At 39.1% G+C, this 27988-nt stretch overlaps 1 protein-coding gene and 1 non-coding gene across 6 annotated transcripts in view; both read left to right on the top strand.

Moving 5' to 3' along the window:
• Nucleotides 1-25934, top strand: part of CEP295 (centrosomal protein 295) — a 60626-nt gene extending 34692 nt beyond the window's left edge. For all 5 annotated transcript variants that reach the window (XM_089512843.1, XM_089512842.1, XM_089512845.1 and 2 more), the window contains 17 exons: nt 1699-1799; nt 1913-2888; nt 5636-5819; nt 6396-6548; nt 7473-7637; nt 8592-8683; nt 11671-11818; nt 13448-13678; nt 17640-17794; nt 18496-18640; nt 19269-19924; nt 21252-21428; nt 21912-22029; nt 23240-23419; nt 24297-24396; nt 24570-24669; nt 25678-25934. In XM_089512843.1, the coding sequence (XP_089368969.1) occupies nt 1699-1799; nt 1913-2888; nt 5636-5819; nt 6396-6548; nt 7473-7637; nt 8592-8683; nt 11671-11818; nt 13448-13678; nt 17640-17794; nt 18496-18640; nt 19269-19924; nt 21252-21428; nt 21912-22029; nt 23240-23419; nt 24297-24396; nt 24570-24669; nt 25678-25731 (3735 nt within the window). In that variant the 3' untranslated portion in view covers nt 25732-25934. The remainder of the gene's footprint in view (nt 1-1698; nt 1800-1912; nt 2889-5635; nt 5820-6395; nt 6549-7472; nt 7638-8591; nt 8684-11670; nt 11819-13447; nt 13679-17639; nt 17795-18495; nt 18641-19268; nt 19925-21251; nt 21429-21911; nt 22030-23239; nt 23420-24296; nt 24397-24569; nt 24670-25677) is intronic.
• On the top strand, nt 11277-11358 carry LOC149320058 (small nucleolar RNA U2-19). Its single transcript, XR_016280327.1, has one exon. It is a non-coding gene; the product is annotated as a small nucleolar RNA U2-19 (small nucleolar RNA).
• Nucleotides 25935-27988: the final 2054 nt, after the last annotated feature.

Raw genomic sequence — 27988 nt, 5'->3', positions numbered from 1 at the left:
TGCTTGTTCTTAGGCTGAGATAGTATCACATTCCCAAGGTCACCTAGTGGATTTTCATAGCAAAACAGGGATTCAAACCCTGGTGTCCCAACATCTTAGTCTAATAGATCATTACACCTTGCTATCTTTCTAATAATAACTTAAAAAGAGATAGATTCAACATATTTGCAGTGAATAATTATATTTATTTATATCCCGCCCTTTCCCCAAAACTGGGACTCAGAGCGGTTTACAAGATTAAAACAGTGCAATTAAAATACTAGAAAAGTGTTATTAAAACAGAATTAAATTATTACAATATTAAAACAGATTGCAGAGTGTAACATTATCTTTCAAAGTTACTTATAAATTGTGGTGTGTAACCTCATTAGATAATGGAGGAATACTCCTCTCTTGTCCTTTGGTATTAAGCCGAAAAGATGGAGAGTTCTTTCAGACATTCAGATGTGGGTTTCTGATAAGGTAACATTTTAGTTATTTTTTAAAAAAACACACTTAGCTGAGATTGTACTACAGGAACAGAATTTGTAAGCTTTACTTAGTTAAACTTGGAATGCTGAATAAGAACCTTCTGTATTCAAAAGATATATTTTTGCCAGATTCATTAAAACTATAGGCTAAATCCAGGATCCCTTTTAAAAAGTAAAATATTCAAAGGCTTTGCATTTGCAAACATATTCCCAGGATGCAGCCACACTGTATAATTAAACGAGTTTGACACCACTAACTACCTTGATTCTATCCTACAGATTCCTTAGATATGTAGTTTGGTGTGGTATTCAGACTGGTCAATGAGAGAGCTCTGGTGCCTCTCCAAGGTTACAAATGTCAGGATTATGTAGGATACAGCCATGGCAGTTAAAGTGGTGCCAAACTGCTTTAATTCTGCAGTGTGGCTCGATATTCCCTGAGTACTATTTTAATTTGGGGGAAACAACTCTCAGGACATGAAAGTGGTATAAATCTTTCCCAAGATATCATAGCAATCTTCAAATGTCTGAAGAGCTGTTACCTGGGAGATGGAGTAAGATTTTTCTTGTTCTTCCAGAGGACAGGATCTGAACCTGTATGTTCAAATTAAAAGAAAGATTCTGCTTCTGAAGAACTTTTTAATGGTGAAAGCTGTTCTGTAGTGAAATAGACAACCTTGGAAGGTGGTATAATACCCTTCTTCATGGAAGATTTTTAAACTGTACTTGAATGGCCACCTGTTACGGATGCTTTAGCTGTAAATTCCTGCATCAGAAAGGAGTTGAACTAGATAGATCTGTTCCAACTCTATAGTTATACAATAATATGAAAACAGAAAGTTTTGTGATCAGCCGCACCGCCACTGGGGACAGCAGGGGCTTGCCATCCACAGATACTTAAATCTGTGGATGGCAAGTCTGCGGATAACAAGGCCCCACTGTATTTCTGTAACTTTCTCTGTTTCTTTATATGAATGGAAAAATATAATATGACTTTGTAGTGGACATGTAAGAAAAGGGCATAAAGTTCTTAGAACTCATAAAAGTAGAAGAAATAATGGCTAGATATATAGTATCAGATAGTATGGAGCTTTGGAAGATTGACCTCTACTAAACACTGGTACTCTGTGACTCCAAGACAAAAATGTGGTCTACAAAACAAATGCTGTAGTTTCTTTTTGCATAGTCTTTGATTTTTTGTTTGTTTGTTTGTTCAATTTTCCTTTAGCCTGAAAGGGATATAGAACCTGAGGCAGCCGGTTTCTCTAAAGAGGACAGCCACATTCAGATGATTCGTGACTATCAGCAGCGTCTTCTAAGGCAAAACAGGTATTTCTTTCCTGTCAAAATGGATATTCTTCTTTTGAATTAGAATGCTGCTGTGCTTCTGAAAAATGTGGGTTGCTCAGATAATAAGCAAATATCTATATACACTGTTTTAGGATGCACAGAGAATCCATTGAAGAAGCCAGGAAACAGTTGCATGAATATCAGAACAAGCTAAAAGAAAGATACCAATCAGTTTCTGCAGCATTATTCAGTCCTGCTGACAGAGTTGTACCAGTAAAATCAGATCCTCTACTTCCATCACAATTACAAAGACGTGAGGTGTTGCAGAGAGTTCACCTAACAGCAGATCATCCATCAAAGAATCCTGTACAAAAGCCACCTGAGCATTCTGAAGTGCTATTGGAGCAGAAAGGCAAAGAGGGAGTGCTTGATTTCAGAAGTGAAAAACAGATCCAGCCTGTGTGTTCCCAGGAAAATCAAATAACTTTTCAGTTGACACACCAGCAGAAAGAAAAGCTGGCTACACTGAAGACACATGTGACACAGCCATGTGATTTGCATCAGATGCCTGGGTCAGTTACATTTAAGTCACAGGATACTTCCATTCCACCTCAGCCAGTGGCTCTTGCACAGAATGTCCAATTCATTTCATCTGCAGACAGTACTTCTCAGCCTTCAGAAATGCTCTTTGATAAACTTGTCCCTCACGTACCTCTAGTAGAAAAGACCCTTCTTCCAACATCCTTAAAGCATCAACACATATCTGCTGAGAGTAAGATAAGAACAGCTTTAGACCAAACATCCCTTCCTCCTGTGGAGCCAGATTCTTCCATGCCTTTCTCTGTAGCAAGTGAGAAGACCCAGGAGTGCTTGGCATTAAGAAATGGAAGTGAATTCTTTTCTGGTTATTCTGATATAGTGCAATTAAGGGACCGAATGCTGGCTTCTTCTGAGAGCATCCAAGCTCAGCAAGAGCACTTGAAAGAACTTCAGGAGCAGCTGGATGAGCAGCGAGAAGCTCTTCTTTCTCGACAGAGGATACAGGAAGACTTACTCATGGAGAAGCATGCTCAGCTGAAACAACAAATGGAACGGCAACAAGAAGCTTTAAAAGAGTTTCTTAAACGGGTATGTTTTAAAGTACATAATAAGGAGAAATTCTGGCTACTTTTCAGTTCAGTTTAAGATGAAAATTTCTCTTTTCGCAGTTGTTAATGGGGAATTATAAACTTTCCTTGCATTCTGAACTGTATTCTCACATTTGCTTGACTGAACGTTTAGAAGCTAATGTACTTACCTTCTCATTGTTTCAGTCAATTCTGTTGTATAGAGATGTAAAATTAACCAAAGCCATGTTTCGGAATGATTGTTCCTGCCGCTCCCCCAGTTTTTTTTGAGGAAATAACAACTGGAAAATACTGAAAGCATATTCACTACTTTTCTATCAAACCTGACCTATACAATTTGAAGATAGTGAAATTTGCAGTGCCTAATTTAGCACATAAAATTAAACTGTTGTCTTTATTTTAATGAAAGAAAGAATAGAAAGCTAAAGAGAAATTTCATTATTTTTCCTTAGAAGTATACAGTGTTCTGTTTTAATCTATGTTGTATGCTATTTGGGGACTTCCACTGGAAGAAAGATAGAAAATAAAGCAAGATATGCTTCACTATTTATTGCAAAAATGTTCTTGGGAGAAGCTCAGAAAGTTTATATTTTATTAAAACGATTAGAAATAAATTCAGGTATCCAGTTAAATTTTAAAATAGTTTTGAATTCTTTACTTGGCACCATATATGGTCTACAATCCTATACACACTTGAAAATTAAATCTTGAACATGCTTCTAAATAACTATTCTGGATTGACTGCAAGTGTCATAGGAAAATGCTATCCTGAACTTGCTTTGTTTTTTTATATCCTGGGCAATCTCTGTTATCTATGCATCCCTGGAAATATTAGCATTACACTGAGTTTTTTGATCAAAATCAGTATTGCAAAATGCCCATACTTCCCAACATTTACCTTGAATTTCACGAACTTACATATATTAAAAATGAGAAGGCTTACTTATATTGAAACAAATTTTTCAGTCACCTTGATCAAGTGTGCTCAGATTCCATCAAATTATGTCATAATGCATGAGGTGAAAGAATCTGAGTTGTCAGGGCCTATGTTTGTACTATAGCTATGGCAATGTGTTGCAGAAGAAATAGCCTTGACAGAACAAACACCTCAAATTTTTTGTTTTCTGCACATTTTTCCAACATTAGTTCCTAAGAATGCTGTCTGTTTAGTAAGACTGCCATTATTAATTTTGCTACTCTTTGATTTTGGATTTAAGATATGCTTGCAACATTGGTATTATTATTATTATTATTATTATTATTATTATTATTATTATGCTTTATTTATGTAGCACTGTAGATTTGCACAGCGCTGTACATACAAACAATAAAATAGATAAGAGTAAACCTGCCCATGGCGTTCAATCTAAGACAAAATAGCATAATACATATAAATAATACATAACAACACAGGAAAGGGTTCAATAAAACAGGCAACAAATTAAAAACATCAGATAGCAAATAATAGTCACGCAATGCCTGGGAACGCTTCTCTGAACAGGATGGTCTTCAACTCAGTTTTGAATCTGGTTAAAGAAGTGAAGACCCGTGAGGCTCGTGGGGGAAAGAGGTTCCAGGAGTGAAGGGCAGCAAGTGAAAAGGGACAAATCTAGGATGGGGCAGAGAAAATCCTGGGTGGGGACAGCAGACTTTGACTACCAGAACGGAGGGCCCAAATGGGAATGTGAGGAGAAAGAAGGTCTGATAAATAAGGAGGGGCCAGCCCATGGAGGGCTCTAAACGTTGACAGCAGGAGCTTATACTGAATATGGAAGGGGAAGGGGAGCCAGTGAAGGGATGATAATAAAGGAGAGATATGGTCAGAGCGGTGGTGGATGTAATAATGCGTGCAGCTGAATGCTGGACAGAAATTAAAGGATGGAGGTGAGAGAGAGGAATCCCTGCCAGAAGGATGTTACAGAAATCAAGTCATGATACCACTAGGGCATGGACCAGAATCTTGGCAGTAGAGGCGGAGAGATATGGTCGGATTTTGGCAATATTGTATAAAAAGAATCTACAAGCCTCGGCTGTGGTCTGGATCTGGGGGATACACAACAGAGAAGAATCAAAAATAAAACCAAAACTATGAGCTTGCTGGACTGGTTGAATAGAAATGTCATCAACAGAAACAGAAAAGGAGTATTGAAGAGTAGACTTCAAGAGTTTTAACAATATTATTTTCAAATACTGTATTTAAAAGCTTTTCACTGTTTCTGAGAGAAAATGTCTGATAAGATTTCCTCCCAGATTTCTTGTTTTTCTTTGTTTTTCCCCATACCAAGCCATCATATTATTTAATAATTTATTTATTTTAGGTTTTTTTTAAAGCTACCCCCTCCTTCAGTAGATTTATTGAATAAAAGTCTTATATCCTGGCCCTTTATTTTGAATTAATTTTCAGAAATGTAAGTTTGTTCATAAAGCTGTCTTTGAAATCCCTGATAAAGGTTGATATAATTTAATGACAGAGCTCTTCTTCATCATTTTTGGAACCCTTGGTTCAAACTTTAGCATTTCTAGTAACAGGATTTCTCATCTGCATGATAAGCAAGGCAGGCAGCAGACTTAAGTAGATGGATTAAAAATGAAGTCTCTCTTATTTCTACTTCTTTCTTGTGTAAGCATTCCTGAAAGTAAAACCGACTAAACCCATTGGAATATATTTGAGACAAAAAAACCATAGCTGATAGTATATGCAATATCTTAAAGTGGAAAAATACTTAAGTTTTTAATTCCTCTTATTAGGCAGAAGAGTCCAGCAAGTATGAAGAGATGACACAGGCACAAGAGCCTAGCAACTCCAGTCTGTTGACATCACTTTTAAAAGAAGCAAATAGAAACAACCAACAGGAGGTTCGCTTTAGTGATCTGAATAGCCTAACTCCAAAGGAAGTTGCGTTTCAAAATGTTGATTCAGCAGGGAAAATCGGTACGGATCTTTGGTGACATCATTAGTGTTGGCCTCCTTTCTTCATATGTGTTTATGTGCTTCTTTCTTCATCTCAGATTAACTCTGTTGAAAATTTGTAGACTGGAACAAGAGTTAGTTGTAAATGTTGGCACTTAGTATTTCGATGTATTCATCTACTTTCCACCTATATATAGACCTAGCTGCAGAATCATGCCTACATTTCCTCACCTAAAGAATTATGTTTTTTGTGTTTTGCTAATGCCAATCTTATTCTGTAATTTTTGGAAGAAGTTTCACAAATAGATCAATATGGCATTAGCGCCTGATGTTTAAAAGGGAAGAAAATAGCCTACTGGGGGCATGGTTAAGTCCTGTTCACACCTTAAATATTATTTTGATTCAGTTAATTGTGACAAAGATTATTACAGTATTGTCAGGTGAGTATAGTTGCCCTCATACTGGAGACAGTGGCTTCCCTATGGCCACTTAGTGAGTCGAAATGAAATTTTAACTGGGACTCTTAATCTGTTGTTCAGTTTTGTAGCTACTCTGCCATGCCAGTTCCTGGTAGCCTAAATTATGTTTATTTTGCAGAGTCATTCCAAAAAACCGGGGGGAAAGAACAAAAATTGATACTTTCAAAACCGCCTTTGGCAAAAGTAAAGCTAGGACTTGATTTGGAACAGCATGAACTTAGTATTATACCAGAACTTGACACACCAAGGAGTGGAATACTTTCAGCTACAGGTACATTATAAAAGTGTAATATTCATCAGAAAGTATTACCTCCTGTATCTTTCTGTTGTATGTCTTCTTCTGTTTGCTAAATGTCAATATGATGCAAGTTCTAAAATCCTCCCTAGTTCCAGATTTGAGCCTGGAGTCATCATCACTGTACCTTGGGGTCTGCCTGTTAAACTAAATCTTTTGTCTTATATCTACCCTTGGCCTGGATGATTTGAAAAACAGTGAGGTTTATCAGATTAGGCTTGCAGATGTTTGAACAGTTCTGTTCACTTTTCCTCAAGTTTTGCTCTTCTTTCTTCTCCCCCAGAAAACCTTGTGCCAATTTGGGGACAATTAGCTTATAAAATAGTGTGAGCTTTGATTTCTGGCTGGGAAAAAGGAGTAGACTTCTTTTCAACAGTGCTCTTTGTTTGTGTTTACCAGGGAGGGGGGCCTTGACACTCCGGTTCTTCTCCATATATTGTCCCATTGCCCAGAGTGGTTGTGTACCAAAAGGGTCGCAAGATCATGGAAGAAATTACAGTTCTGAATGACACCCCAGCCAGTGTGTGTGTGTGTGTGTGTATCTTCAAGTCATTTTCGACTTACCGCACCCCTAAGGTGAACCTATCATGGGGTTTTCTTGGCAAGATTTTTTCAGAGGTGGTTTGCCATTGCCTTCCCTGAAGTTGAGAGCATGTGACTTGCCCAAGGTCACCCAGTGGGTTTCATGGCCAAGATGGGAATTGGACCCTGGTCTCTAGAGCTGTAATCCAATATCATACCTTTAAAAATGAAGAGCCAACATTATTTAAAGTAGGACTTGCAGTAGGCAGTGTTTCTGAAGAGGGGCCATGATGGGACTGCTTCTGATAACTAGCAATTGGCAATTTCAGGATACAGAAGGATCTCTTACAGAAGACATTTTACTCTCTTCTAAAATAGATAAGTTGGAGCTTAGCAAAAGTCCACTTGAATTTCTCCATGAAGAAACAGATATACTAAGAATTACTGCTGGTAATCAACAAAGTTGTAGCACAAGTCAGGACCATTTACAAGAATCAAGGTGTGAGAAGTCAGTTATGGATGCAGATGGTTTGCTTGACTCAGGTGAGCAGAGTTACATTTTGAGTCATGAGTCACTGTTATGATGATATTGCTTATATTTAATGTCATTTGGTAATGAACAATAACCGCACAGACATACATGTAATAATATACTACAACTATTGTGCATATTAATCATGGTCACCAGGAGCTAAGACATTCTGGCATCACTTCTGCAAAATATTTAAACTCCTGATGTATGGGTCCTATACTCAAGAGCATAGAGGAAGAGAATAAAAGTTTTGAAGAGGAGCAGAGGATTTCCCCTCCCCCCCAAAGGATTGGAGGCATTTAGGTGTGAAAGCCACTACCTTGAATTTTTCCTGTAAAAACAATCTCGCAAAGATCGCAGTGAATCAAGTGGCTGACAAAACACTTTCAACTCCCAAGTCTTTTAATTTAGAGATATTTTAATTCTTAGTGTAAATCATTTTAAGTCCTTGAAGGCACTCTACTTATGGAGAATATCTAGCATTTCACAATGCTGTAATTTCAAAATCTGCCAAGGACATGACCTGTGTGTGAAAGATTATAGTTTGTTAAAAAGGAACAGAGTGTATATTTTTTTTCATGTGGTCAGAAATCAACAAGCAGGAAAGGCTTATAAAGTATAAAGTGTTCAATCACCACTTAAAGCTTCAGCGTTAGTACATTAATTGGAGCCCTGGTGGCGCAGTGGTTAAATGCCTGTACTGCAGCCATTCACTCGAAACTACAAGGTTGCGAGTTCAAGACCAGCAAAAGGGCCCAAGCTCGACTCAGGCTTGCATCCTTCCTAGGTCGCTAAAATGAGTACCCAGACTGTGGGGGCAAATTAGCTTACTTGCTAATTTGCTTACTTGCTGTTCACCGCTATGATCTTTGGAATAGCGGTATATAAATAAAAAACAAAAAAAAATTATGACTTACTAGCTGTTTTCCTGTGCCGAGTCATTCTTTTTTCTTTAATGTTTTCAGCCCATTCTCTTATGGATCAAGGTTTACGAAGTTATGCAGCTAATATTGGAAGAAGAGCAAATTCTGATTCTTCATTTAGAACAAATAGTATGGTTAGTCACCACTAGACTTTACAGCTTATGTAATGTGTAGCATTTATTCTAAACCAGTCTGTTTCCATTTTTAAAAAACATGTCTGTTTTATATACTATTAATGTGCGGTTTTACTTTTGAGCCTTGCATGTAACTGTGATAATGGAGGTCATCCTTTGTTCTTTAGGCTTCTAAAGTGTGAAACTTTTTTGTATATTTGATGTTGCTTCCTTTTTTACATTTCCCTCAAGAACTGTCATATTTGCTTTTCATTTTCCAACTATCTGCAGGACTCAAAACATTAGCAAGAATACAGTGTTGCTTAATATTTACAGCATTTGACTGTTTATATCTCATCCTGTATCTTAGGGTCTCAGAGCAGTGTAAAATAAGATCAATTTAGGTCAATATAAAACAATGACACTAATTTTAAAAGACTACAAGCATATTATATTGTTTATTACTTGAAACAAGACAACTTAAAACCAGCTGAAACAATTCAAAATTATACAAACCATAGTACATGTGCAAATTGGATAAAATTAGTTAAGGTCCCAAAGGCCTTCATTGGGAAGTTACTAGTGCACAAGCTACTATAGCAAAGCTATCCCTTTCCAGCAAAAGCCATTGGTCTTGAGCACTCCAAGCCATAGAGTCCACCTGGCCCTTCAGTGGTAGAGATGGATCTAAGAGTACTGCCAAGCTATGTACCTTCCTCCATAGGGAGAAAGTATAACCCTATCCAGGGCAGGTAGTTTACCTTGTTCTACCTCAAAATCTCCAGTCCACAGAGCTGTGTGTTAATGAGATCAAGCTTCAGTTTGATGGCCCTTGTCTATCATTACAGCATCCAGGCACAGCCCTAGCTGATTCCAATGACAAGAAGAAGTGTCACCTACACACTGATGACAGCCAACCCTATATCTAAATTACTTTCCTCAGTAGCTTCATATAGGTATTAAACAGCATGGGAGACAAGATGGAATCCTGTGGCACTCCACAGCACAGTCTCTATGGGGCTGAACACGAGTCCCCAAATGCCACTCTAGAACTATGCTTGCAGATAAGAGGGAAACTACTGTAACATAATGCTTCCCAGTCCCATCCAGCAGAGCCTGTCTGATTGGATACTAAATCGAAAGCTGCTGAAATATCCAGATATTGTTTGACCTTTGGGTCAGTTTTAACTTGTATGGTTTTAATTCTCTATTATATTTAATACCTTTTTAAGGGGGGGAGGGTACTAGGGATTTGATATGTCTTGTATTTTTAACTTGTTAGCTGTTCCGATTGTTCTCAGAGGGGCGGGATGCAAATAATTTATTATTATTATTATTATTATTATTATTATTATTATTATTATATCCCAGCAGAGTAGCACTCCTCCTCTCGTGTCTCCTGGACCAGGTCATCAGTCAGGGTAACCAAGGCTGTTTTAATACCATAGCCTGGCCTAAGATCAGACTTAAACAGGTCTCTGTAATCTGTTTCCTCACTTGTAACCATGTTAAAATTTTCTCTTTCTCACCTTTAGATTTATTTTATTTTTATTTTTTATTGTAAATTATTCATCATGGTCCAATAAAAAAGATTTTGAGATTTCTGACAGTAAGAACTGTACAACAGTGGAACCCACTCCCTTGGAATGTGGTGAAGTCTCCTTTGTAGGTTTTTAAAAAGGCTGGATGGCCATCTGTCGGGGGTCAGGGACGTAGCCAGGATTTTAGGAAGGGACTAAGTCCAGACTAAGTGCTCCCATTATAATGGGGCTTGGGCGCGGCGGCGCAGCAGCATGCACCATTCATTTTTCTAATGGAAGGGGGGGTCCGGACCCCAAGAACCCCCCCCCCTTGGCTACATCCTTGCAGGGGTGCTTTGATTGTGTGTTCCTCTGGGGCAACTTTGGTTTCCTAAGGCTTCAGCCTTTGATACGGAAACAAAAATATTAAATATCAAAAATTCAAAGCCAAGCCTGTTAGGGTCTAGCTTTAAATTAGCAGAGTAGCAAAAATGATTGACTCCAAAAACAACACAAGAAACTTGAAGTTCAAACAAATCTTTACTAATGCCTTTAATCTACATTTACATAGAAGCTATATCCTAATCTAACTAGTAAATAGTTCAAGTAAAAATCATCTTTATCTCACCATCTTTCCAAAGAAAGATGAGAGAGCAGGAAGGTGGAAAACACAGTGGAGGAGAAAATCTTGAGAGATAATGTCTGTTAGTCCCAAAGGAGGAGGAGTGACCTAAGTCACATGGTTAGTTTGAATGAGAGAGAGAGAGAGGAAAGTTTGCATGCAGAAAATCCCTATCTATCTAAGGAGGGGAGAAGAGAATGCAAAAATCTTCCAACAGTTCCTGCATGACAGAGGGTTGGACTGGATTACCACTGAGGTCTCTTCCAGTTCTATGATTCTAAGATAAGGCATTGTTTCGAATATTTTTACATTTTTTAAAAATGCCAACATTTTAGCCTCTTAGCCATCCTGTTAGAATAATAAATTAAAAAAAAATAGAATAGAATAGAAACAAAAAAAAATCTCTTAAGAAATAGCCATTGAAATTGTCTTGAATTGCTTTACTGTTCCTCTGAGAGCTGCTTATTCAGTGGCTCTGTGATGAGAAATAGCCAAATCTGAGCACTGAAAGGTCAGCTGATCTTATAGTGCATGATTTATATACTGATCTGGGAAGCAATTCAAATCTGACTGAGAGCATAAGAGTTTGTAGTGCATTGTATAACTGGTGAGTGAATGTGTGAGTAGAATTTGGGTAGGGGAAGTGGGGAAGGTGGTGTGTGTGTGTATGTATGTGTATGTGTCTTCATGTATCATAGTGAGAAAGAGAGGTACTGAGCAGTGATGAATCAGAGTGGTACTGACAATTGAATACATGGAGATTTCTACACTTGATCTGAGCTCAGAACAAAAACTGTTAGACATTTCAAGCTCTTAGATTTATATTATCTTTTAATCATTATATTGCATATGTATTTTTGCCCTAGGTAGTGCTTCGCACAGCATGGTCTCCTGATTCATTAAATGCACGGATGCCTATGCAACAGGTAGCCTGTGGATATTTTGCTTCATCTACTGTTTCTCCTGCCAGCATTACAACCAATTACAACCCAGACAGAAGTATTGAGAGCCGAGGTAATTTTTTCACAAGCTAAAAACATAATGAAGTGTTATGTTATACAGGCACACCTCAGTTAACAAAGCCTTTGACAAACTCCTTTTTACTAAGACTTTTCATGCCTCCACCTGCTTTTTCCTCCTTGACCTCTGTCTAACTGGAAGTGATTTAGTGGCAGCAGCAATGGAAAGATGGTGAAGAAGGTCTGGAGAAACATAGACTTTTAGTGTTGGGTTGTAGCAGTGTGTATGTCTAAAGCTTGAGCTGGAAAAGACTCGGATTTTTCTCTTGCCAATCCTACTGTAGTCATTTCTGGTAACCTCGAGACTGGATTTCTGCAATGTACTCTACATGGGGCAACCCTTATACCAAACCCGGAAGCTTCAAATGGTGCAGAACATGGCAGCCAGGCTGGTCACTGGTACGTCCAGGGCCAGCCATATAACACCGGTATTAAAAGATCTCCATTGGCTGCCCATTCGCTTCCGGGCGCAATATAAGGTGTTGGTGATGACCTATAAAGCCCTAAATGGCCTGGGCCCAGGATACCTGAAGGACCGCCTCTCCCCATACATTCCGCCCCGCACCCTCAGAACATCTGGGCAGCAATTACTTAGGGTTCCCGGGGCGAGATTCGTCTCCACTTCTAGGAGGACTTTTTCCATCGCCGCCCCGGCCCTTTGGAACACGCTGCCCATAGAGCTCCGCTCAGCTACCTCCCTGGCCCAATTTAGACGGGACTTGAAGACCTACCTGTTTAGGATAGCATTCCCTGAATAAGGTCCCATATGCCCCCCCTGCCGCACTGGCAATGGGTTTGGCTAACCTGGGGCTTTTTGTTTTTTGCTTTTATGGTTTATGTAATTCTTGTATGATTTTAATGTCTACTGTTTATGTATTTTAATTGTTGTAAACCGCCCTGATCTGATGGAAGGGCAGTATATAAATAAAATTATTATTATTATTATTATTATTATTATTATTATTATTATTATCTCTGCCTGCTATATCAGGTAAGGTAAAGAGCAGCTCCTTCCAAAATCCGTTATTGGATTTTGAATAAGAACACAAAGAGAATAAGAACACAAAGAGAAAAGGGGGAAACAGATATGCCTGTCTCACCAGCTATGAGACAGCATGTTAAACCTCTAGCATGTTAAAGAGCATAGATATATAGACCAACAAGGAACTGCAAAAGTGGAGGCTGATAAAGACTAAATCATCCTGGGATGCATTTTGGAAGTTTTCGAGTGATCTGTAGAAGATTTGGTGTTTTTCTTTCTTAAGCAAAGTTTAGCTCACCTGGTTGTTTCATTTTATGAGTGCATAATGGTAGTTTTGAATTTAAAAAATTGCTGAACCATATTGCAGTGCTCTTTTTATTTTTTAGGAACCTATCCCTGTTATTTTCATGTTACTTTTACCTCTGATACCAAGTTTTATATTGAAGAAGTAATACCAGGGAACACATCTTTTTTGTTAAGTGAGGTATAGCTGTATATATTTTACAAGGCTGTATTTAATATGCATAGTATGCCTCCATACCCCAGCATGTATTTTAAATCCCTTTTGACTTATAGTTGGAAGCATCTGCTTGTGAATGAATATGTAATAAACTGGAGCATCGTTTGTATTGTCTCTTGCAGAACCATGCTCATCCAAGGAACAGATCAGGCACTTCTGCTCTTCAATAGAAGAGAAGGCAAATGATGCTTGGAGTCCTTCAGTTTCTCTACTGCATAGGCAGGAGGATCCTTCAGAATCTCTTCATTCCCAACTGTCTTTTGGAGAAGTGCTGCACTGTAATGAAAGCAAAAGTCAACAAAACATAGACAAATATACAAGAGATTTCAGCTGGTCATCTCTGTCTTCCTATGGTAATGTTATTAGGGAACAGAAAACAGCAACATTCAAAAGGAGTCAGATTGATTCCTTATTTTTTGAAAAAACTAAATTTTCTCTCCCACTCTTGTCTATTGCTGAAGTATCCCATTCTTTAGATTTTTGTGGGTTTTTCAGACTATGTGGTCATCTTCCAGAAGAGTTAGCCCAAAAAACCCACAAAAAACTATGGATGCTAGCCACCAAAGCCTTCGACTTCATATTCTATTCTTTGTTCTATAGGCAGAGGACAAAGTTATTGATGTGTTTGCTCTGTTATGAGAAAACTCTCTTGGCATGATTACTAGAGTTACTGTTGATTAATAATTTTATTATTATTATTAATAATAATAATAATAATAATAAAATTTATTTGTATCCCGCCCCTCTGAGAAGAATCGGGGCAGTTAACAAAGTTAAAAATACAGAACATATAAAATCCCTGATACCCTCCCCTCCTTAAAAAAAGTATTAAATCCAATGCAGAATTTAGGGGGTTGGGGACATACAAGTTAAAAACTGACCAGAAGGTCAGCAACATCACATCAGCAAAACAATCAATGGGAGCAGCAGTATCTTATTCCCAGACGTTTTTCTGAGGCCAGGTTCTCTATTCTGGGAAGGCCTGCCAGAAGAGATCTGTCTTAACAGCCTTTTTAAAGCTGTCTAAGGATGTAAGTAGACAGATCTCATCTGGCAGGCCATTCCATAATCTGGGGGGGGGGGGGGTGATGATGGAAAGTGCCCTCTGGGAGGTAGCCGAAAGCCTAGATTTTTTGTGGCTGAAGTAGGCTTCTCCCAGAGGAGCAGAGTGTGCGGGGAGGATTGTAAGGGAGAAGGTGGTCCCGAAGATAGTTTGGACCCAAGCCATTTAGGGCTTTAAAGGTGATAACCAACACCTTGTACTGGGTCCGGAAGCTAATGGGCAGCCAGTGGAGGAACTTTAGAACTGGGGTAATATGGTCCCTCCTGGATGTTCCAGAAATTACTCTGGCTGCCATATTCTGTACTAGTTGCAGTTTCCGGACCAAGCACGAGGGTAGCCCCATGTAGAGCGCATTACAAAAATCTAGACATGAGGTTACCAGCGCGTGCACAACAGTCTCAAGATCCCTTACTTCCAGAAAAGGGCGCAGTTGGCATATCAGCCGAAGCTGATAACAGGCACTACTGACTGTCGCATTTACCTGGTTCGACATCAGGAGCGACTAGAGAAAAGGTTATACATTCTGGGAAAAGTGCGTTGGCAATGTTACAATCCTTTTATTATAAGAAGGGAAATCAAGATGTCCTTGCAGCCTTGAAAATCTATAAAACCAAAATTAGACCTCAAATATTATATAGTATATCTGTATGGGTAACAGCTTTCAATAAGGAGGTTGAAAATTTACAATCTCGGTTTTGTAGGAAATTGCTATCTATTCCGCCATGTGTTCATTATTTAACGCTATATGACGAGCTTGGTTTGGTTACACTTGAGACCACTGCCTGGTTGATGGCATATAAACATTGGCTTAAAATTCATTATAGACCAAATAGATCTAGTTTAATTGGGTTTCTTTTATCTGATAATTATTATACTAGTTGGTCAAAAGCCTTTGAAGACAATCTAAAATTAAAGGGTTTAAATCTGGACTCTTTACTCCTTTTGACGGAGCACGAGTGCTTCAAGACAATTAAGGATTGTTTGCTGAGTTGGGAACATAAGGAAATTTATTCTACCTCTCCCAGAGTATGCTCCCCTTTTGTATTTGGCATTCCCCCCTGTTGTGGTGAGATACCAAAATATTTTCAATTGTTGTCCCTTCAGGCTGCGAGGAAAGCCTTCCTTTTTGCAAGGCTGAACATCCATCCGTCATGTGTTACTAAGGGGAGATATATGAAAATTCCATTTGTCAATCGTCTTTGTATATGTGAGGCAGTTCCAGACACCCTCCAACATATTGTTTTTCTTTGCCCATTATATCAAAAACCGAGAAAGAATTTGATAAAGAAACTAATGGAAATGAACTTCTGTGTAATGGATATAACTTTAGTGCATTTATTGGAGGATTGTAATGAGCAGATTACACGAGTGATGGCAAATTTTCTAATGGAGGCAACAAAAATTTGGTATAAATTGAACAACTGTAATCCATAGAATTACATGTTATACGGACGGAATTTTATAGTATTTATGTTAATAATTTTAGTTTATAATTTTAACTTTGTATGATTTTTTTTTTATTGAGATGCCTAATAAAGGTTAGGGTATGGTATGGTATGGACTAGTCAAGGAGCACCCCCAGACTGCGAACACAGTCCTTGACGGAGAGTGTGACCCCGTCCAGGACCGGAGGTTGCAACCCAATTCTTGGTTTCGGGGCTGCTACTGTGAGCACACCAGCAGATCAGGAATGAGCAACTGTCGGAGGCTAGGAGGCCACATTAGAATCTCAGGAGACCCCAGAGTACTATGCACACACCCTACAAAAAACTTTTTAAAATCTTTCACTCTTTATTACTGAGTGCTACCGTTGCCACCAATTTGTCAAGATGAGACTCAAACACAGGACTCTCAAGTGTCTGTTGCACTATAACTCTCTGTAGGTACCAGCCCTTGGGGTCTTCAATCCCCCCCCCCCAAAAGCTTGGCACAAATTATTCGTTGACAGCCACACAACCACTATTTAATGTGTCCTAAACCTAAATATTTTTACTCAGTGTTGGCAGCATTTTAATATGTTTCTGAAATCACTTCAGACAGCTGCTTGTTGAAACAAAATAAGAAATTTATTTGCAAGTCAGGCTGAATACAGCTTCATCTCTCTTAGCGAATGATGTTCACAATGGATACGATGTATAAATACTTTATTAGTTACACAGTTTAACAGTTTCTCTAGCTTATCTTTGTAATTGTTTCTTTATAGCTTTATATATATGTTCCCTTACACACGTTCTCCCAGAAACTATAATAATCTTTTGTATCTTATAACCCTTCTGGTAGCCTGTGACTCCACTACTCACCAAACATTATGTCTCCTACAGGACACTGCAACGGTTTAATTAAGGACAGTCCTTGTGCCTATCCAGGGTACCTAAAACCCTTTCCAACTGTCCTCACAGCAGCCTAACCTAGCATCAATGGCTCGTTGCCCCTCAGGGCACAATAAAGAGCAACCCCATCTTGGGTACATAAACCCCTTTCTAACTGCACCTCATAGCAGTCTTCCCCAGCCTCCTTGGCTGCTAAACACCTCAGAGCAAAATAAAACTCTTTTAACTAACTACAAACACTGCTCTGTTTCACTATACTTGCTCTTGGGAGCAGCCCCAAACCTTTTCCTGGTTTAGCTCACATTGGCTTTTGCCAGTCTTCTAATCTGCCTATGGTCACTCCACACCCATCATATTCAGAGGTGTAGAGGGGTGATGACTCAAGAGAGCCTTCACTGTGTTTGCTACAGGAGGGTGAGTTGCCCCCCTTCTACTGACAGATAAAGACATGTATCACATAAAATGCATAGGTCAGAATCATGCTGATGTCAAACATGTGTGTCAGTAAGTTCCTTCATCTGTATTGTTATGCTTTTTTTAGCTGTTAAGGTACAACTTGTACCATTTCACATGGCCCTGAATTTTAGTGTTAATTCTTTCTTGAACAGAGACATTGAATCAGTTGGCTCTAATTCCATGTGTTGACTCACCAGCCAACAGTTGATTCAATGGGTATATTCTGGTTTGGAGTAACCCAACAGGATTCTACCCATTTAGTTGCACAAAAGTGTATGCTGTGTAACTGTTTTTCCACATACATTATTTCACATTTTGCAATAATTGTCTGCCAGTGTCAATATTCAGCAGTAGAAAGGTTTACTACAACCATCTTTGTGAGTGTGGATTTACGCTGTGCAAGCATGAAGTAGGATCTTGACAATAATTTAGCTCTGATCAAAATATTTTTAAAATTATTTTTAGATCCAGCAGTAGGACATAATGCAACTGATATTGAAAGACACTTTCCAAATTTCCACCGTGAGCTTTTTCAATCCTTGGAGCCAAGTCCTGACTTCAGTATCTCCTCAAGCTTTTCCCAGTGTAAAGTGTCTCACAGCAGCAAAGACCTGAGCAAGGTACTGTAAAATGGAGAGAAATCCATTGGTTTCTTTCAACAAGGTTGGACAACTTGGGCAGGTGTCAGAGCTGATCTACTACCCCACAAGACCTAGCATTAGCCACACTAACCCATGGGGCCAAATTTTAAAAATTTCAACAGGAAGTGACTAGTTTCTTGTTTTATTTAGGAAGTTGGTGATGGGTGGAGGGTTTTGGGGGGGTATGCGTGTGCATGGGCATACATGCTAATGCCTTTTGGAAGTTTCTGAAAGGCAGTATATAGAAGCTTGGAGGATGTATGTATGCCATACTTCTGTGCTGTGTAGATGGCCTGCTGATGACTCATCTTAGGCTCATCAGTTGGTGCTGTTGTTGAGCTTTAAGACTAGAATCATATACAAAGAGAAAACTATAAAAGGCAGTAGTAAAACAACTATAGGGAAGGGCAAAAAGGGAACATTTCCAGAGTGTCCTTTGTCTGATGTCCTCTGCTAACAGGATTTATGGCCTCTTAGGCTTGATGTCGCTATACAGCCATGTAAGATTCCACACTTGAGGAACTAGATTGAAAATAATGTAACCAGGTTATTGGTTACTTTGGGGTACTTTGCCTTAGAAACAAAAATGATTCCTGAAGATAAAATCAGAATGTCTGATACTAATGTTTTCATAGAACATAGGAATTTTCTCCATTTCATATGCATTTTTCTGTCCTTAGAGTTCAGATTTATCCAAGAGTCATGAATTAACAGCTTCCAATCTGGAGGAGAGGAGCAACAGTTTTTCATTTCTTAGCACAGGAAAACTAAGTAATACTCTGCCAACAGATCAGACTGATGAAGAGCTGAAAGAGAAAATGCAAGGTAACTGATGATTGTTCAGAGTGAGAAAATTTGCTCTGATTGCTCCCTTTCCTATCATACATGGAGTTCTTGATAGAGGAACAGGCTTATTTCTAATCATCTTTTAAGATTGGATTCGAAATCTCAGTTAGGCTGTCATCTTCCAAAACTCTGGTAATTCTTTTTCTTGGCAAGTCAGGCTGAAAAAATAAAACTGCAACAAATGTTTTTTAGAATGTTAGAATAAAAAGTTGATTACAAACTAGTTGTTAGTTGTGTGGACTGTCTGTCTTACACATCATTGTTTCCTTAGTATTTCCATCTGGGATTTACAGACACTGCCTGACAAATCAAGCATCTGTGTAGTGTGTTCTTAGCAGAATACATGCTATGTGAAGTGTAAACTCTGGCATGCAAACTGTCACCATTGAATTGATAGTTAAAGGTAGCAAGTAGAAACTTTTGCTTGAGAACCTAAAGAGCCACTTCCAAACAGAACTTGGCTAAATGTATACAATCTGATTGCTCTAAGGCTTTATCATATATTTCTGTATAGAACTTGACATCAGTCTCCCTTCTCAACTGAAACATACTACTGTATTGATCCAAGGTTAAGCATATAAATAAAAATTTCTCCATTTTCAACCAGGTGCTGAGGAATCGTCTGAACAGCTGCACGTGGATTCTGCCTTGACCCCACTTATGCAAAGTGCTGATAATCCTAGGGCCTTTGTCTTTATCCCTGAACACACTCTTGAAATCAGAAAATCAATTGAACATCGTATGTATACTTCACCTGAGAGTGTACAGTACGAAGAACTGGAAGGCAATGAAAAAAATATTGACCTTCATTCTTCCATTGAAAATTTTCGCAGTCTGAGTCCAGTTGAAGATGGACACTCATTTTATCAGCTGATTCCAGATCCTGCTACAGTGAAAAATACTATTGGAAGGACAGAGTCACTGAAAGAGGACATGTGTGCTAGAGAAGAGAGCATGTGTTTTGTTGAACTGCCCTCTACATTTATTGAGGGAGAAAATGAGACTAATATTGAAAATGTAATTATGAATGAAAATGTGGAAATTAATCTCTCTCAGTGTACTCTACATACTGTTGAAGAGCAGAGTTCATTAAAAACAGATATGCTGAGCTTGGCTCAAGAAATGAATTCAAAACTCTCACTCAGTCCTGTGCAAAATTCTGGACTACAGAGTGAGTCTGACATGTTTCAACAACGACATCATTGTGCAGGGCAAGTTAAAAGCTCAGATTCCTTTTTGTCACAAAGCAACCTACCAGTCTGGGTGAGTAAACTGAATAAGTTGCATGTTAGGGATTAAGCTGTTAAGCTCTTTTTTTGTGTGTATCCTATAAACCATTTTACTCCGAAACTCTTTAAATCATGCCATTTTCACTGTATTGGTGAAAGGAAGGTGTTGAACTGGATCACAAATGGGCAGCACCAGTTGTACTCAAACGTTTTACCCTTGGGACTCCCACTTTCCATCCACATGTGGACATTGCAAAATAAATAAATAAATAAATCCACTCAACGTAGTACTGTATATGAATAAAAATACTTTAGTGTGCATATTTTCATCTGCACATTCATGTACAGTATATTCATATTATAACATTTTACAAGGAAATAACAACATTCAAGTTAAAACAGTTGTATTTAAGTAAATTCAATATTTAACTCAATGTATGGTTAAGTTTTACACGTAAAAATAATTAGGAAGAGGAGGAAGAAGGATCACGGCTGCCGAACACAGAACAACCAGGAGTCCTGCCCCACTATTTGAGAAACACTGGGCAACACAGTTCCTAAAGCTGGCTTACTAACATTTTAAAATGTTAATTTCTAAATGTTCATTTCTACTAACCTAAACTTAAATATGTTTTTAAAAAACATTTAAAGGTTTAAACAGATATGGATCCAAATATGATACTGCACAGTGTTTTATGCTGCAACAGTGATTGTATTTGCAATGTTTTTGTAAATAATATTTGTCATGTATATCCATATTAGGTCTTTCCACAGTTGGAGTGTTGCCACAGCTATGGACTTGTCTCATGCTCCTGCCAACCTAGACTCACTTCATAGTAGGGCCCTTGCAGGGCCTAATTTGTGATAAGACCTTTGCTTGCTTTTATTGGGAATAGTACTACAGTCATCCCTTCACATTTGTGGTTTTGACTTTTGTGGATTTGATTATTTACAGATTTGGTTAATTTGTTCTCTCTAGGAATCTCTAGGTCCTCCAGCATAAATATATGGTCAGTCTGCCAGAAGTCATGTTGGAAGACCTAGAAATTCCTAGAGAGAACAATTCTCTGGGTATTTGTAAGTCTTCCGGTGCAATTCTGTGTTCAGCTTCCTTCAGATGTTGACCATAGAGTTGCACTGGAGAACCTACAGATTCCTAGAGAGGTGCTCTCTCAGGTAGGAAAAAATAGTGGTCTTTTTTTATTTGCAGTTTTTCCACTTTCACGGGGGTTCTGTGCCCCTAACCACAGCGAATGCAGAGGGTCCACTGTACATGTACTTTGAACTGACGGATGAACAAATGCTGCATTTGCTGGAAATACCAACTGTATGTATTTATGCTGATGTAATATATTCTATAGGAAAAACTTACAGGGAGAGGCATTATGGAAGAATCCGAATTGACTTTAATAAGCTCCACTGACAACAGCACTGCAGTAGAATCAGACTTGGAACTCTGTATCCAAACGGAAAGTGGAAAGGAGAAAAGTGAAAACCTGCCGAACAGTGACCATTTTGTCGTTAAAAGCTCTCCTGAGGTAAAAACCTTTTGGGGAAAACATTGGGGATTAGACCCATTTTATGCTGCCCAGATTATTCACTAATTTACAAAAAGTGATAAATTGAAGATTTTTAACTTGCAGCATTGCTTTGACTCTGCAGACTTTTGGGGGGCGTTTTAACAAGGGCTGCTTATGCACTGCAAAAATGATCTAGATTGATACCACTTTAACAGCAGTGGAATTCTGGGAACTGTAGCTTTGTGAGACATTTAGCTTTCTCTCTTAGAGAGCTCTGGTGCCAAAACAAGCTACAGAATTCTGCAAATGCAATGTGGATGTGTGGGAAAGTAGAGGTGCATTCAAGACTTCAGCTGCACCTGGAGGGAAGAAAGATCTGACTGGCACACAGAATTTATCTGGTGGTTTCTGGGATCCCTCACTTATGGGACTGTATTTTCTGGCTGCTGGAAAGCAGACTCCAAACAAATTATTATTTATTTTACTCTATTATTTTAACAGAGTGGAAGATTTTTACCTTTACGTTCAGAAGTGGATGATTCTATTTCCACCCAGAATGATCAGCCATCAGTAATTCAAAGCTCCCAAGAGGACTGTGATCGAAAAAACAAATCAGAAGGTACATATGCAGTAACTTCAAGAAAAGTACAAGTATTAAAGCAGAGTCTACTTATACTGACAATTGGTTCAAAAACCTCTAAGCTCAAACAAAATGATGAGAGACCTTGCTACCAGTATTATCACAATAGTATTGTGTTGGTCATCCTTTGGAAAAATTACTTTCTTGGACTACAATCCCCAGCATTTCCCTGCCAGTATATTCCAAGGTCATGCATGCTGAGAGATTTTGGGGGGTTGTAGTCCAAAAAAAATCACCTTTCCAAGATCTGGTAGGTAATGTACAGACCAGAAAGCTACAAAGGTTTATCCCTTTATTGCCATCTTTTACTATTATTTTAAGTAAAGTGTTCTGTGCACAGCAGAAGTGGATAACTTAAAAAGAGTTGGGGGCCATTTTTTTCATTGGCCAACTGCTCAGGGAGGCAACCTAAGAATAAGTGGGCAGAGCTAAGTAGATTTTTTAATAGACAATAAATGTTTTTTAAAAACCAATTAATATGTTAATTTTATTATGAACATTATAAGTTAACTGTAGTAGAAGAGCACAAATGGTGAGCAATAACAGCAGAAACAGTAAATTAAAGATTTCCTGTTCAAGTTAACAAGGAAATAAAGGGCTTCCATTCCAATTACTGGAGAAACCTTTAAAATTGCTTGCAAAGCCAATCTTATCTTGACTGGTAACTGACAAGATAATTGACTGTGTTAGTCAGTTGTACTGTGTAAATGGCAAGGTAATTGACTTGGCTAGTCCACATCTGACTGTAGTTTGCTGCTGATTGTCAGTGGCAGATATTTTATCATTATACCGCGACTGGAAGCAGTGCTAGGAAAACCACTTCTACCAGGGCTCCCACTTCTCATAGTTATAGCCTCGCACACTGGTGGGAGTGGAGTGGAAATATCATGCTTCTTGCACCCTGATTGGAAACTTAACATGCTCCCTTTGTCTGGTCCAGATGTTTGCTGTTAAAGTGGGCTGGAGTGACATTTACACAGATTTACTAATTACTGAATTTAGAGCAGTTATAGATCTGTAATGTTAGGGTGCAAATTCATAACTACAATACTGAATGCTAGATTGCGTTTCCAGTTTCTGAAATGTATACACCTATTGTTGTGGGGTTTTTAAAAATTAAAGATTATATTCAAAGTTATTTCAGGTTTTTTTCCCCAGGAATAAATTATATCTTGCTCTCTTGCTACAGTGGCCCATACAAGTTTGCAAGAATCATTTTTGAAGTGGAAGAAAGATTTCATCGAGAGATCCTCTAAGAGAGTGGAGAATCTTAAAAGAAAAGAACGAAGTTCTGAAAAACCTCAGACTAAAGCATCTCAACAGAAAAAAGCACAGCTTCAAAAACCAAAAGAGAAGTTTCCACCTTCTGGTAACTTTTAGCAATCAGTTCATGGCATGAGGAGGGGGAGATGAAACAGCATGCAATAAACTGAAATGTTTTCTGTTCATAGTAGTTGTGTTTTCTTTACAATTACTGAATTTCTTAGAAATGCTCTATAAAGGATATTTTCCCCAGAATCCGCAAGAACTACCGTATTTTCCGGCGTATAAGACGAGCTCCAACTTTTCCAGTTAAAATATAGATTTTGGGATATACTCGCCGTATAAGACTACCCCCTTCCAATGCACACCAAATAAATTTTTTTTAAAAATCAGATGTGATTTCAATATGATAATTTTAATTCAATGGCTTATGACATGCAGATATTTAGCAGGAAAACGTATTGTATACAAAGCCTGCTTGAATTGGTCAGCTCTCCCTGCCTGCCCAGCCCTCCCTGTCTCCAAGACTATCAGAGCGGTATTGCAAACACAGCTTTTTTCCATACCCCAGGCGTCCCAGACGCCTGCAGCTTGCTCCGCCCTTCAGTTACATATGCAGCGACTGCAGATTCTGCAGTCTGGCTCAGAAGTTTCAGCACCTATAAGATGACACCCGGCGTATAAGACGACCCCCGACTTTTGAGAATATTTTCCTGGGTTAAAAAGTAGTCTTATACACCAGAAAATACAGTATATGAGTTAAAATCCAAGTATTTCTGTTATTAATATGTATCTCTGTTTCATACAAACATTTAGTGTGCCATTACTAATATATGAATTGTAGAAGTAGAATCTCTTGGTGTAAACTCATTCTGTTTGTGTGCAGTTGGATAGAAATTAAATATGTGGTTACCTTGTGAAGTCCTGTTCAGTCTGATCCTCATAGACCAAGTTATATTTAATGTGCTCTGGTTAAATCCAAGGTTCAACTGTTAGCTATCTCAAGAAAGTGGAAGCAGTAAAAGTGTGCACTGCTGAAGACCGGCGATCAGTAGAAATCCAGATGCATCAGCGCACTTCAAGGTACTGTGCAATCCGTCAGCTGGAGGGTAGGGGTTGGAGGAAAAATTCAAGTATTTGTGTTGCTGTTAACAAACATAGAATTTAATCTGCTGTTTTACTTGTCAGCCAGTATCATCTTTTGCACAAGTTACTGGCAATATACAAGCCCTTTTTCTTTTTTCTTTTTTTGGCAGATTATATAATAATCTATCCGAAGTGAAAATCAGGAAGGAGCAGAGAGCAAGACAAGAAAATTATGCCAAAAATCGGGAAAGAGCAAAGGAATTTCATAAGGTGTGATCCTCATCCCACGTCCCCCATTAGTTCCCCTCATATCAAAAGTAACTTTGCAGCGGATGTATACTCAGTTTTCCAAGTGAAATGAAGATTGGTGGAGTTTAGACCAAGAGTGGGAAACTGTATTCTTGTGAGGAGCCAGGTGATTCTCTAGGCTAGTCAGTCCATCTTGCCCCAGAGAATTAGTTTTGCTGTTTACCTTTCCTCCCCAAAGCATGTGCCGTGGGGGCATCCTAGTAACTAGCTGCTTGGTTAGGAAATTAGTTGTGCCACACACATGCCAGGTGGGGAAATGTCCCATGCATCGAAGCCACAGGAATAGTGTTGCAGCTAGTGTTTAGGTTGGGTGCCTACTTTGTCCAGCTTACACTTTCTCCCTTTGGAGATAACATCTGGCATCTTGCCAGTGGTCCATGTAGGCATAGGTTAACCTTATGCCATCACATGCTCTCAGTCTCAGGGGAAGGCAGTGGCAAGCCTCCTCTGAACAGAGGAAGAAAACTCTCATGATAGGGTTGCCAGAAGTCAGAAACAACTTGAAGACACACAACAACAAATGGCTGCTTATGTCTAGTTAGGGTTGCTTCAAAGGTATTTCCTCCCTACCTCTAATCTTTCCCCACCTACCTCCGACCTGCCTCACAACTGCTAAGTGCATCGCAAACACGCACAGCCATTCCATGTCTGGTGAAGGGAGAATCTCAGAGGTATCTTGCCAAGTACCCATCAACAAATTTGAAGCTATTATGTCACCTGCAGAGGTCCTTTGGAAGTCTTAGCTGCTGATGTAATCATTTTCTAGCTTCTAATAACCCCCTTGTTCTCCTCTAGGTATGGAATAGAATGGCTGTGCAAAGGAGACTTCAGTGGTGGTAACAGGATAGTGTAGTTCTAATTGTGTAACTATCATGCTAAGCTGGCCCATGCAAGATTGTAGCCAATGTGGAATAGGCTTCCTCGGTGCTAATATTGACACGTCTCTCCTTTGTTTACTCTCTCTTCCAGAGAACACTGGAAAAACTAAGAGCAAGAAAAGCCAATGGAAAAACTGGCATTTAGCAGACTTCTTGTGCGTGGAAAAGGTGTACAAGCAGGAAAAAAATGTGTAAAAAAGATCCCCTTGCGATGATGTGCCATGGTTTCATGTTTAATTCGCAAAATATAATGCAGTATAAACTGTAGACAGAGTGGTCTCTTTAATCATGTTTTTTAACCTCAGAATTTATATATATATTATATATATTTTTAAAAACCTCTCAGGCACTTTTATATTCATATTGTAGTTATGTATAATAAAATTGATCTTTATTTGCAAGTGTAGCTTGTTTTATTAGCAAAGTGTTCAAAGGCAAAATTGTCTTGCAGCTATGACCAAATCCAATTATCTCTTTTTCCGGATGTAAACCATTTGACTGAAACTGGGACAGGAGCAATTTTGTCAGTTGTCCATGGTGTAGAGGTTTGAGTGCTGGACTAGGATTATGGAGATTAGGGTTCATATACCTGCTCGGCCATATCCTTGGGAAAGTCACACACACTGAGAGGATGGCAATGGCAAATCCCCTCTGTAGGAACTTGCCACGAAAATTCTGATAGGTTAACCTTAGGATCGCCATAAGTAAAAAATGACTTTGAGACTCATAACAGCAACCTCAGACTGCTTCAGCTATATAAAATTCTTAGGTTGACAAACAGTGGGTAAATACATTGCTGTATATTCCTGGATGGCCACTGCAGTCCCTTCAAACTCTGTGGTTCCACAATTTTTAAACCATGGCATTCTGTGTCTGCAGTCTTACATTGGTCTAGTGCATGAATGGCCAAAGTTCAGGCCTCTGGTTGTTGATCCAGAACCTCCCTACTGTCCACTTTAATGACAGGAGAGGTACAGGAAGTCCCACTCATCTGATGGCTGAGGGACTGTCAAGTGATGGAACCCAGGGTTTTTAAGCTTGTCAATGCAAATGTAAAGGACACAATATATATCACTTGAATGTGTGCAAAAGCTAAACCTGTACTAATTACATTCAGAGGGCAGCACCCATCAACACCTGTGTTTGGGATGAAAGTAGTTGGACCTTGTGCAAGAGATCCATTCCAAACCCCTCCCCCCAAAAACATGGAACCTCAAGTAGTCCCTAATGGCAACGGTGACATGTGTGGCTGCACCACACACCATTGGGGACAACAGGACTTGCCATCTGCAGATGCTTAAATCCACAGATGGAAAGCCCATTGATAATAGGGCTCTGCTGTAGTGGCTTGCTGGGGGGGGGGGGGGGATGGCGTTGTCAGCGATCACCATGAATGTACATGCATAAGCCCTGGACATCTACAAGAATGTGCCACTCTGCATTTGGGCAAGAGATGTCTGCCAAGTTGTTAACAGTTGTCCAGTAGTGTGAAAGTGCTAATTTGTACTACTGGCTTTGTTGAATATTATTTGCATTCACTTTGCCACTTTTGAGTTTGCATCTGTACTATATAGTCCTTGAGGGCAGTTCATCCAAGTGCTACTCCTATCCAGCCTGGGTGGAATTTGTTTTGAGCTAGAAGGTGCTGGATCCTTTACCACCAATAAAATTTCTGCTGTAGCAGTAATGTGTAATCACTCCAGATCAGGACAAGGGAAAACCGAGGTCCTCTAGGTGAACCTAGCCATGGTAAAACCAAAACTGATGCAACATCTTTTGACAGGAGGAAGGGCAAAGATAGATCAGCACCACTGGGTAAAAATCAGAACTGTAAGTAAAATTCTTTTTTTAAATAGCCTGGGAACTCCATGAACTGCCAATGGGGAGGTAGGGTTGAGCATTATAAGTTTCCCTTGCTCTAGATGGTTTTTACTTCCTAAACTCATTGCCAAAAATTTACTGTTAGTGGCAGTGGTATGTGTGGCAGTAGTATGTGCTGCACAGTTTAGTAGTTTGAGTGTTGGATTACAACTCTGGAGATCAGGGTTCAATTCCCAGCTTGGTCAAGAAACACACTGAATCAGTTGGATCATGCCAAGAAAAACCCGTAATAGGTTCACCTTAGGGTTAGAGGAAGTCAGAAATAAAAGGCACACAACATCAACAAAGTAGAGAGTAATATCAGGCAATAATGGGCAGAAGATTCCATGGCGGGGTACAGACGGGCAGGGGAAGACGTCTTGGAGGTGTATTCTGCTGAATACAGAGCCTTCAGACCGCCCGCCCCGGGGGCGTGTCTCAGGTGTATGGGGCTTCCACATGGGGGGCAGTGAAGACACCTCACCTGGGGCCGTTTCTGACCCGCAGTTTCCATACCGCCGCCTCGGAGGACGCTGCAAAGA

The sequence above is a fragment of the Sceloporus occidentalis genome, unplaced genomic scaffold (genome assembly GCF_023333645.1).
Source record: "Sceloporus occidentalis isolate IW3139 unplaced genomic scaffold, rSceOcc1.0.p SCAF_2, whole genome shotgun sequence".
Classification (NCBI taxonomy): Eukaryota; Metazoa; Chordata; class Lepidosauria; order Squamata; family Phrynosomatidae; genus Sceloporus; species Sceloporus occidentalis.
Note: the sequence above shows the minus strand (reverse complement) of the source record. Positions and strands in the feature narration are given on the sequence as shown.